This window comes from Tamandua tetradactyla, chromosome 6, assembly GCF_023851605.1.
Source record: "Tamandua tetradactyla isolate mTamTet1 chromosome 6, mTamTet1.pri, whole genome shotgun sequence".
In the NCBI taxonomy this organism is placed as follows: domain Eukaryota; kingdom Metazoa; phylum Chordata; class Mammalia; order Pilosa; family Myrmecophagidae; genus Tamandua; species Tamandua tetradactyla.
Genome location: NC_135332.1, coordinates 114,006,885 through 114,019,143, shown reverse-complemented (window position 1 = coordinate 114,019,143; position 12,259 = coordinate 114,006,885). Strand labels below are relative to the sequence as shown.

Sequence of the window (12,259 nt, the reverse complement as noted above, 5' to 3'; positions counted from 1 at the left end):
GCTGTTTGGGCTGTGCTCTGCTCCCTTTTGACCTCTCTCTTTTAAATCTCCAGCTAATTAAATTAAACATCACTTATTACTGAGGGCATTCCCCTTAGCCAACTGCAGATGTAATTGGTCATGGATGAACTTCATATGCTGATGATATAAGTCCACAGAAACAGAACAACGGGCCATCATCACCTAGCCAAGTTGACACCTGAACCTAATTATAACAATCAATTTGGGTAGAATTGACATCTTAACGACATTTAGCCTTCCTATCTGTGAACCTGGAGTGTTCTTCCACCTATTTAGGTCTTTGATGTCTTTTAGCAGTGTTTTGTAGTCTTCTGTGTACAGGTCCTTTACGTCCTTGGTTAAGTTTATTCTTAGGTACCTGATGTCAATTACCTTATAATACTGGATTACCTTTGCCTTGTTCAGTGAATGGGGGATCTTGGTCTGGAGAACCTCCCAGGCGAAACAGCCATACCTTCAATTGTCGAATGCTGGTAAAACCTTTACCTGATTCAGAAGAGGAAGGTCATGATAACCAGGAAGCACATCAGAAATATGAAACTATGCAGTGCTTTGCTGTTTCTCAACCAAAGTCCATCAAAGAAGAGGGAGAAGGTAGGACAAAATCTCTAGGATATATTATGTGTCTTTATTTATTCCTGTGCTACTTCTTTCACTGGCAATAATCTAAAATTAGTGATCAAATCAAAAAGAAATCCGAGGTAGTTTTATTGTTCTTTTTGCCTGCTTTATGATGATTAACTTTTTGCAATAAATTCAGTTTTTTAAGTTGCTAGAACAGTGCTGTCTAATAGATTCTTCTGCAATGATGGCAGCATTCTATATGTCTCCTGTCCAGTACAACAGGCACTAGCCGTATGTGGTGATTGAACACCTGAAATGTGACTCCTGCAACTGGAGGGACTAGATTTTTAATAAAATTTAAATCTAAAATCCCACCTGTGATTAGTCACTTTGGTGTGGCTTTACAACATTGGTGATTGAGCCTTTTGGGGATCCCAGGCTCCTTGGCAAAGCTTATGCACATTATGGGCTACAGCTCTAGAAAAAATGCACACAGCATTTTTCACATACTCTCAAGGGATTAATGAAGTCTATAGAGTTACCCATGTATACTAAGTTCAGAATATGGTATAGAATGATGCATAAAAAAGGATACAAGTAGAAATGGAAGTAGAGCAGTTTTCATACAATAAACTCACAAGCTGTTCCTCTTAAAGAGATGCTGATGTACCATGCACCCCTACATCCTCCTAGCAAACCAAGCTCCACACAGCTGCATGCCACTTTTTGTAATATGAAACAATAGTGAAGAGTGTGTTCTGCATGCATAGCAGAAGAGAAGCAGCTGAGGGTGAAGTGGAGACCTGGGTTTTATAATCAGACAAGCCAGCTCTCATTCAGCCACTTTCTAGCTCTATGACCTTGGGGGAAGTTCCTTGACCTCTCTGAGCATCCATTTACTCTATAATCAAGTATAATCACCAATACCAGTATCAGAATATAGAAAGGATTAAATGAATATGCCTAAAACATAAAATTTGATGTTAATTTTGGCATTAATTAATATAGAAAGGATTAAATGAATATGCCTAGAACATAAAATTTGACATTAATATTGGAATTAATTATAATAATTAAAATTTGATGTTAATATTGGCATATTTACAGTTAAAATATGTAAATATTTTTCAACTTGAACTTTATTGGAAAGGAAATATGAGAAAAATTTTAGTTGATACTTAAAGTTTCAAAATTAAGTTTTTAACTTAGATATTGGGTATCTAGTGATTTTATTCTAGTTCATGAAATAGCATAAGTGCTGCTAATTCATCCCTCTCTAATACTCTTTTTTAAGGTATAAAAAAGTTAGAACTGAGCTAAGTTATGATTTTTGCTTTGTATTTCCACATTTTCATACATTTAAAATCAGATTGTATGTTAACGCAGTATAACATAAGAGCAGGTCTTATGAGCCATAGTATGCACTGGCTAAAATCTCAGCTTCACCCAAGTTTTGCATGACATTGGGCGAGTAACTTAAACTTTGTGCTTTGATTTTCTCCACTTTTGAATGGAGAAAATGCTAGTACCTACTTCATAGAAATATTGAGAGAATTAAATGAATTGATAACCTTTAAAGCAGCTCTGAAGATGTCTTTTTCATAGTAAGTGCTCAAAAAAAATATGGCTTTTATTATGTGGAGGATGATGATTACATTTTAATTTTGTGATGCCAGCTATTACTGAGTATATTTCAAGAAATTCTTTCCCTAGTTTAAAGTTGAATAACCATAAATCAATGACATATGATATGAAGGAACAACTTTATTTTTTAACCTTTTGTCCAACATTTTGTCCAACATCTTGAAATTCCAAGAACTAGGCAATATGCTCTTGGTGTTACAAAGATAAATAAAACATTTCCCTGCTCTGCAACAGTGAATGCAGATGCGTGAAACAAGTTAAGCGGGCTGAGCAGTGAATGCTTAATATTGGCTATATGAGGAATGAGCCACAATGAAGAGTCTGTAATCTGTGCTGCACCTGGTGTGGTGCATGCTGCATTTTCTTGTTATTAAATCTGGGTCTAGGCTCAGTTTCTGTCATTTGTTTTTAATTGCATATTGCCATTGTAAGGGTATTTATATAGGTGGGAAAATGGGATGTCTGGTTTTCCTGTATCTTGGTGAACCTCAGATTCAAAAAACAAACTGTTGACAAAGCAGAGCATTATATTTAGGTTTTATCATTTTTGTACTTTATGATAAATTAAGCTGGGTGTTTCTCTCAGCCATTGAATAAGAAAGGATTCCATTTTTCCATCCCTGGGGAGATGGTTTCAGATTGTTAATTCTCTACTATAGTGGAAGTTTATCTTCAGCAATTTATCCTCTGCTCACCCAACTCATCCTACACAGCATGTCCCCTCTGCCTCCCCCTCCACCTCCCAGTTTAGTTGAGATAATAAAGCCATAAGGAGCAGAGATATGTCATGCTTTGTCATATCCATTTGAGTGTATGTCACTAAAAATACCAATATGATAAATATATGTGTATATGATTTAAGATTTGCAGTCCTGCCTGATTTGTGTGGCAAGAAGAGTTCCCATGAAAGAAAGACCCACTCTCCCCTCATCAGAAAGTTTTACTACTCGCCAGGATCTCCAAGGTAAATTTGTTTTTCCAAGAAAACCAAAAAAATCATTTTAGAATATTTACGTAATTTGTAAGTGCAACAAATATCTTTGAAGAATATAAAGAGCCTGGCAATAGTTATTGCTTCTGGGGTCGAAGCCTTAAGGAGCTGAAGAATAGGAGAGAGGGGGACACTTATTTTCATGTATACCCTTTTATACAATGTATTTACACTGTCTGTTCTAAATAAATGTTTAAATCTTTTTAAAATTTAATTGTTACCAAGAAGGAAAAGAAATGTAACAAAATAAGGTATCAGTGGCTAAGAGAGTTCAAGCAGAGTCAAAAGGCTATTCTGGAGGCTACTCTTGTGCACACTTCAGTTAGATATTGCTAATTACCAGGGGTTGCCAAACCCCAACCAACACCATTCCTGTTAACCCTAAGTAACACCTAAGTCTCTGTCTGAGATTCTGTAAAAGTTTTACACACTCAGATTCCTTTCCAGAAACTCACTCCTAGGCCAGATGAGTCCTGAAACACATAGAGGCCAGCCTCTCCAAGAATATCAACTAGTTCTGTCCCCCTATCCCATATTGTCAGTAGCCCTTTCCAACATGAAAAGTTAGAATGGAAATAGCCCAAAGACCCCTAAAGCCTGGGAGAAGGATAAGAGAAGAAGGAGTTGTAATAGAAAAGATAGGATTTAACAAATGTGTATGGCTGCTGAATTTCTTTTAGTCTCCAGTGTCTTGGAGAGCTAAAAGGAAAAGCCTGAAATCATGGAACTATAACCCATACATACCAAACTCTGAAATCTGTTCTATAATTACTTGTTACAATGTATTTCAAAATGTATTGCTTTTTTTGTATGTATGTTATATTTCACAATAAAAATTTTTTTTTTAAAGTTTTAACTGTTACCATAAAAAATATTTTAGTATTTAGGAATAATGCCTGCTGTTGTTTAATAGGCAAGATCACATCACTGGATACTAGCACCATGAGGGCAGCCATGAAGCCAGGCTGGGAGGATCTGGTGCGAAGGTGCATTCAGAAGTTCCATGCACAGCATGAAGGGGAGTCTGTGTCTTATGCTAAGAGGCATCATCATGAAGGTAAGCATCTCTTAATGATACTTTTCCAGAAACTATTTCACTTAAAGGATTGCTTTCTGTGGAGCTTTCTGAATAATTCCTGAAGTATAGCTCTGAGGACTTGGATCTGATGACCCTTCGTATTTTGTACATACCTGTGTCGTCTGAGCCAGAAGAGGCTGCCCATCTGTAGGAAAGTTTGAGAAGAGGACCTGGAAGACAGAAGAGTGTGCAGAAAGAAATAGAACAGAAGTTGGTAATTTCACATAGACAGTCAAAAGGAAAGAGAAGAAGGTAGCTTCTTTGACTGTTAAGCCTTCAAGATGTATAAGACAAGATAATAAGGTACCATCTGATCTCAAAAGAAATATTACTGTCTGTATCAAAAGGTAAAACTGGAAATAAGAATGAAATGAAATTTGCAAGATTAATTAAATCTCTGACAGAAGTAGCAGTGAGTGCACAAGCCCTCCTTCAAGGAGGATTGCTTAGATGTTCACAGAAGGCCCAAATAGATGGTATGAGTTGTCTGAAGTCACACAATTAATTAATGGAACAGCTGTAAATAAGCCCAAGACTTCAAAAGTTATACCTCAGTGATATTAGCAGCTTGGTCTTTGTCTGGCATTGCACCTTCTTTACATGATCTCATTGGTCCTCACAGCAAGCCTATGAAGTACACATTATGATACTCATACTATAGATATGGAAGCAAGTCAGGTAAACTGACTCAAGATTATCCAGTAGGTGTCAGTGCTGGAAGTAAAATCAAAGGCCTGATCTAATATTCTCTCTGTAGTGCTGCTCCCAAAGTTCTTTCCACATGCCAATCACATTTTTCTCAAGTACATTTTGTTGGGGTTTTTTTGTCTTTTTTGTTGTTGTTAAAGAAACAAGAACAATGAAAATTCCTTTTGTTTAATACGTGCTAATGGAGATAGGGGTTGCTTTTTCCTCTTTATCTTTTGGTTCTCCTCTCATGGAGGAGAACTTTATGTCCTGGCAGGGTATGGTTAATTAAGATATATGGCTGCAACAAGGAAGGTTAGAGTGTGCCAGCAGCTCAATCTGAGAAATTCACTGCACACCAGAATACCTCATAACTCAGCTTTGCATATTTCTCCACATCTTTGCAAAAAAGATTTGCAACTAATTATTGAAAATGTAGTTTTAGTTTGTCATCACCCAGTTAATGTGCATCTACGACCTTGGCATTTTACCAGCAGCGTTTGTGTGTTTAAACTTCACACCTTATAGATAATTTATCAAAAAGCACAAATTGTAGCTAATTATTCTCTTATTTTTCCTTCATCCTGTTCTTGAGATACTCTTTTAGAAATAAGCACATAAATCCATATTTTAAGTTGGAAAGAATAAGAAGAAATCAAGTGAGAAATCACCACTAGCAAACAGGTTGTGTCCTTGGGCCCTGAATAACAATGCCCTACGTTTAATTATATAGCCCTCTCATTCCAAAAATTCTTCTGATTGCGTACAGAAGATTTTATGCAGATTTGCCAGGCACTGTGCTGGGTGTAAATAGATGGGACCCACTGAAAAACAACTCCATATAGCCATCAAAACTTTTGAAATAAGATCCAGGGAGATCATTTGCATCAAATAAAGATCCACGGGAAGACTTTGTTCTGCTTCCTAATGCATTCAAGTATATGCTTGCAGCTACCTGCTGAGCAGAGACGCTTGATGTAAACCAAATGGAAATGGACAATCTTTAGGTGTCATAGCCAAGGTCAAGTAAAATGCTGAAATTATGTGTCACTGGAAATAAGAGTTTTATTATAAAACTTATGGTTATATTATCTTTAAGGAACATACTTATTGTATGGCAAGCAAGGCACACATAAATACAGTAATTTATTTCCTTTACTACCACTTCAGAGGAACTTTGTACAGCAGTTAATAGCAAAATGTAATACCTAACTAATGTGTGTAACAAACAGTGGAGGTAATTTCCTTAGCGAAGAAAGTCAGAATCCACACCGTATACAAATAAGTCTCCCTTTCTCTCTCTATCTCTCTATAATGCTCTGTGTCTCTTTCACCTGTGGCAATTCTATGGCATGATGAATGTGCCTGGTTGCTTTGGACCAACTATTCATCCCACAAAATTTGTACTGAGGATTATGCGGTAGTAACATTTTAGTCTTCTGAAAATGGTATGAGGTAACAATTATACTGCTACTTTTTTCCTGAATTGAAATATTTTCTATATGCAGTATTAGTTTTCAAAAAGTCATTTTAAAATATCTAAATCTGAAAATTATTTTAAGAGAAATATTAGCATTTAGTTCATTTATGTTGTATTTTCTAATACTATTTTCTTGAAAATGGAAGCATCCAACCCATTACCCAGAAGTTAAAGTAAACCAATGTCATTAAGTAAAATTTACACTTATTTCACTTTTCTGTTCAGCCTTTTTTTCTCTGAAAAGATTCTTGATTGCTTATCTTTTACTTCTTGTTTTCCTAATATAGAATAATGCCCCTTACACAGTGAGAAACATAACAGAAGAAATGCCGCACAAGATGGTGAATTGAACAATATATAACCTCTAGATGAATATTCAGGAATATTATATTTCATGTGAAAAATTTTATTATAATATTTGTATCATAAAGGGAAATTAATAGCAAATTGTACTGTTCTAAAGCTATCATGTTTCTGCATTGTATTGTTTTCCAACATTTTAAACAAATCATTGAAAAGCTTGTTTTGAGCTAATAAGCCATTTTTACCCTATTTTGCTGTAATACTGAAGATTTAGGAAAGAATATAGTTTGAAGGTCCAAACTTCATGTGAAAAACAATATATATTGAATGTCCTGGTATTTTAAATGCAAAATAAACTGCTTTTAAAAAATATATAAAGTTTTAATAGCATAAAGTATTACTTACAACTCTTTAACATGCTGGTGGGAAAATGATATTAAACTTTTTGAAGTTTATTATTATGTTGTCATTTTTCCCTCTCTGTCTCTCTCTCTTTTTTTCTAAACATGCATTCTGTTTACTTGCTTGCCTACAGTGCTGAGACAGGGACTGGCATTCAGTCAAATCTATCGTTTTTCCTTGTCCGATGGCACTCTTGTTGCTGCCCAAACGAAGAGCAAACTCATCCGTTCTCAGACTACTAATGAACCTCAGCTTGTAATATCTTTACATATGCTTCACAGGTAATCCTAGTTCTAAGAAATCACTTCCCCTTCCCAGGTTAAGAGAAAATGTTACAAAAGAACAGATCATCTCAGAGCTTTTCAGGTCTGTTAGCCATTTTTGTTGATCAACCCCGGTAACATAAAATATAAAATTAAATTATAAACTGTTGACTAAAAGTTCATAATACTGGTAAAGTAGAGCTATACTTTGAATTTTAGCCTTAATATTAGTGGTTTTGAAAACCTAGCAGGGAGAACCCAATGCTAGCATTATCTTTGCTTTGACAAGATTGTGAGTTACACTGGAGAAGGGAAATTAACCAGTTCACAGTGGGAGCAGAGCACATGCAAGGCAGGAATATTGAAGCCAGTAAGTGGTATGATTTCTGCTCCCATGTATTTAAGTCAAAAATTTCAAATGTATATACTTAGAAATATTTTAAATTTTTGTTTCCAGGTTTGAATTAATTACTTGACATTAGGTTTTACATTGAAGAGTAATAAACATTGTCAAGAAAAATTAAAATAGAGAAAATTAAATGTTGATTTTAAAGTAAGTGTCATAAACCATGTTGTTTTAGAGCACAAATGTGTAGGAAAATGATTAAATTCAGGTTGTTCATGTATGTATATGCATGTTTTATAGAACTTTATGAGGTATTATCAGAAAATACATCAAGTTGCTCTGGTTGAAGACTGCCATTTTATTACCGTTCTCGATTATGTACTTTTAAATTTAGGATTGAAAATAAAGCAGACAGCCCAGTTTGCCAGCTGTTGATAAATCTGACCTCAAACTGAAACAATTTGAAAGTGATTACGATGTGCCATATTGCACCCACCTGATTGAAAGCTGATGTTTGAAAATTTGTGAAACCTGTTGTGTTTGGATTTGTGAGCATATTTAGTAACTTACAAGTCACTGCCAAGGCTGTAAATTAAAGCACGTAGGTCTTGGAAATCATCTAGGTTAGACAACCTGCTTTTAGTCATTAGTGAGGAGATGGATTAGAGTTATCTAGGAGTAGGGGAATAAAATCACAAACTAAGGTCCCTGTGAATTTCCCTTCCAGCCATGTTGCCTGTCTTTGAGGCTCATGCTTTGACTTGCAAAGGGGAAATCTGTTTGACAAAGTGATCTAAATTTGAACAGTTTTAGTAACTTTGTTGGCTCTAGAATTTACAGTGTTTCCAATGGCTAGGGGCGAATTCCCCTCCACCCCTCCCCACTAACCCCCACCTAAATTTACTTTTGATTATGAGTCAAGTTTACTTATCAGAGCAGGCTTACAGATATGTCTCTTATTAGGGATTAGAATCTCTGGCAAATAATTGAATACAGCTCTACTTGTTAGGGTCATTTCTTTAAGATGATACAAGCTCTCAGTTATTCAGAATCAGATGTCATTTAATGAGAAAGATACAGTATGTAATTGTAATCCCTCTAATGTCTTACCAAGTAACTGCAATTTCAGTGTGGTCATAGTTAAATTTAAAAGCACACCTTCTGTAAAACCGCAGACACCTTAATGAGTTGACTGAAAAGCATCCCTTGTGGTCCAAAACTGTACATGTTAAGCCTTGTCCCTAATTGCAGATTGTTTCATCAAAGTTGTAGCCTTCCTTTAAAATTAATCTGTTCCTTTAAAGAAAAGAAGCCATTGCACTTTTAAAAGTTAACAGTTTGCTAAGTATTTTTCCAACTTATACTTCTCTTTTCTTATACAGAGAGCAGAATGTGTGTGTAATGAATCCGGATCTGACTGGACAAGCTATGGGGAAGCCATTGAATCCAATTAGCTCTAGCAGCCCTGCCCATCAGGCCATGTGCAGTGGGAACCCAGGTCAGGACATGACCCTCAGTAGCAATATAAATTTTCCCATAAATGGTCCAAAGGAACAAATGGGCATGCCTATGGGCAGGTTTGGTGGTTCTGGGGGAATGAACCATGTGTCAAGCATGCAAGCAACCACTCCTCAGGGTAGTAACTATGCACTCAAAATGAATAGTCCTTCTCAGAGCAGCCCTGGTATGACTCCAGGGCAGCCTAACTCTATGCTTTCACCAAGACACCGCGTGAGCCCTGGAGTGGCTGGAAGCCCTCGAATCCCACCCAGTCAGTTTTCCCCTGCAGGAAGCTTGCACTCCCCTGTGGGAGTTTGCAGCAGCACAGGAAATAGCCATAGTTATACCAACAGTTCTCTCAATGCACTTCAGGCCCTCAGTGAAGGGCACGGGGTCTCATTAGGGTCATCTTTGGCTTCACCAGACCTAAAAATGGGCAATTTGCAAAACTCCCCAGTTAATATGAATCCTCCTCCACTCAGCAAGATGGGAACCTTAGACTCCAAAGACTGTTTTGGACTTTATGGTGAGCCACCTGATGGTACAACCGGACAAGCAGAAAGCAGCTGCCATCCTGGAGAGCAAAAGGAAACAAATGATTCCAACATGCCCCAGGCAGTGAGCAGTGAGAGATCTGATGGACAGAATAGACTGCATGACAGCAAAGGACAGACTAAACTCCTGCAGCTGTTGACCAACAAATCGGATCAGATGGAGCCTTCACCCTTATCCAGCTCTTTGTCGGACACAAACAAGGACTCCACAGGTAGCTTGTCTGGTTCTGGGTCAACACATGGAACCTCGCTCAAGGAGAAGCATAAAATTTTGCACAGACTCTTACAGGATAGCAGTTCCCCTGTGGACTTGGCGAAGTTAACTGCAGAAGCCACAGGCAAAGAGCTGAGCCAGGAGTCTAACAGCATAACTCCTGGTTCAGAAGTGACTATTAAACAAGAACCAGTGAGCCCCAAGAAGAAAGAGAATGCACTACTTCGCTATTTGCTAGATAAAGATGATACTAAAGATATTGGTTTACCAGAAATAACCCCCAAACTTGAACGACTGGACAGTAAGACAGACCCTGCCAGTAATTCAAAATTAATAGCTATGAAAACTGAGAAGGAGGAGATGAACTTTGAGCCTAGTGATCAGGTAAGTTTTGTAATATGTTCTTCTAAGTATACTAATCTGTATCCATCAGAGTTTCTCCTTGAGGGCCTTTTGAGACCTTGGATGATTAGATAGAAATCAGCCCTCTCCTTTATAGTTCATACCTTGACATAGAGTTAAGTATCACTGAAACTTCATGTTCCAAATATACTGCCCAACAAGGGGTGACATCATTATAGGACAGGCAAACATTTTCTGTAAATTGCCAAGTACTAAAACTTTCAGGCTCTGAGGACCATACAGTCTCTGTGATACCTATTCAACTCTGCCACTATAATGTGAAAGCACCATAGACAACATGTGAACCAGTGGCTGTAACCGTGTTTCCATAAAACTTTACATATGGATACTGAACTTTGAATTTTGTGCAGTTTTCATATGTCATGAAATATTCTGATTTTGATTTTTCTCCCCAACTGTTAAAAAATGTAGAAACCTTTATAGTCTCAAAGGCCATGCAGAACAGGCGTTGGGTTGGATTTGGCCTGCAGGCTATACTTAACTGATCCCTATTACAGAAGATGCCTGAAATAGGAGAAGGTCCCTTCCTAGAAACTGGGCTTTGTCAGAACCAACCTAAATGTATTTCTTTTTTTCTACTTTTCTCTCTTTTTAAGATCAGATTTAATTGGTTTTCTAACCTAATAAACATTTTGCCTCTTAGTCTCAACCAGAACTTCTCATAAACTCAGTAGTTATATTTAAGGGAAAAATAAATTTAAAAGATTTAAAGGAAAATGGTTAGTAGGAGAGGAGAGATAAAAGTATGAATCAATGTTAGTAATTTGGGCCATTGCATACCAATTCAAAACTAAAATAATAGGCTATAATATCTGTCATTCTTCTCTGAAAAATTAATTCCCTGAAAAAAATCTGATACAGCAAAAGTGATGTCAAAATCACTCTTTAGAATACTCTAAGGAGATAGTGATAGCACAGGAAAAAAGTATACCAATTACTATTTTTTTCTTTATTAAAAAAAATGGGTTGTTTGATTCCCAGTGACTGCCCATGCAAAAAAAGGGGGGGGGGGGTGGGTTTCAATTTCTGGACCATGCACCACCACTACCCACCCCACCCTGCAAAAAAAAAATAAGTTGTTACTGCTATATTGCTTGGCATAAGGCATTTTTTGGGAAATGAATGACTGGCTGGTTGAATGACCCAAGACTTTGCTGTGTGCCATCAACTCTTCCTCTTGGTCATTACCCCTGGGCACTGCACTTCACATCTTTTCTCAAGTCATTAGTTAAGAAGAGAATTTGCGAAGTTGAGTACACCTTCCTACTTAAATTGTTACACTTATTTGTTCTTGGAATTTGTTTTGCAAGTGGGTATTTCATGGTTGCTGTCTTCAGGGACTAGGTGTATGGATGGGAAGAGGAGAATGTAGCCCCTTCTTACTGCAACGTTGAGCTCTGCTGAGGCAGGTCTAGGATTGAAAGCAATAATCAGGAGAGCTGAGGCCACACAAGCTCTTCTATAGTTGGGTTCCATCCCATTGTTCTAAGCACTTAGCTTCCTTTATTTCTTTCACTTTGATGTCTTGGCAGCTACTACCATTCCTATAAGGCAGCTATAATTTTTCAAGCCTTTGTGCCCTTTGCAAGGAAAACAGAGCCAAATTATATGAACATATTTGATGATTAATCCTTAAACTCAGATGTTAATGCAGGGCTCTATATAGCAGCTATTCTGGAATGCTATAAAATCATTAGATGGGAAGAATGAAGGTCTCAGCAGAAAGTTAATAGCAGTGTTTCAAATGAAGTGTAAAACCTATTGACAACTGTAAAAGTTTTCATCTTTT

General features: G+C 36.9%; 1 protein-coding gene across 6 annotated transcripts in view; it reads left to right on the top strand.

The window, feature by feature from the left end:
• The window catches only part of NCOA2 (nuclear receptor coactivator 2), a 331,589-nt gene that overhangs the window by 275,038 nt on the left and 44,292 nt on the right, over window positions 1–12,259 (top strand). For all 6 annotated transcript variants that reach the window (XM_077166969.1, XM_077166970.1, XM_077166965.1 and 3 more), the window contains 5 exons: window positions 427–615; window positions 3,092–3,193; window positions 4,134–4,277; window positions 7,304–7,451; window positions 9,162–10,431. In XM_077166969.1, the coding sequence (XP_077023084.1) occupies window positions 427–615; window positions 3,092–3,193; window positions 4,134–4,277; window positions 7,304–7,451; window positions 9,162–10,431 (1,853 nt within the window). The remainder of the gene's footprint in view (window positions 1–426; window positions 616–3,091; window positions 3,194–4,133; window positions 4,278–7,303; window positions 7,452–9,161; window positions 10,432–12,259) is intronic.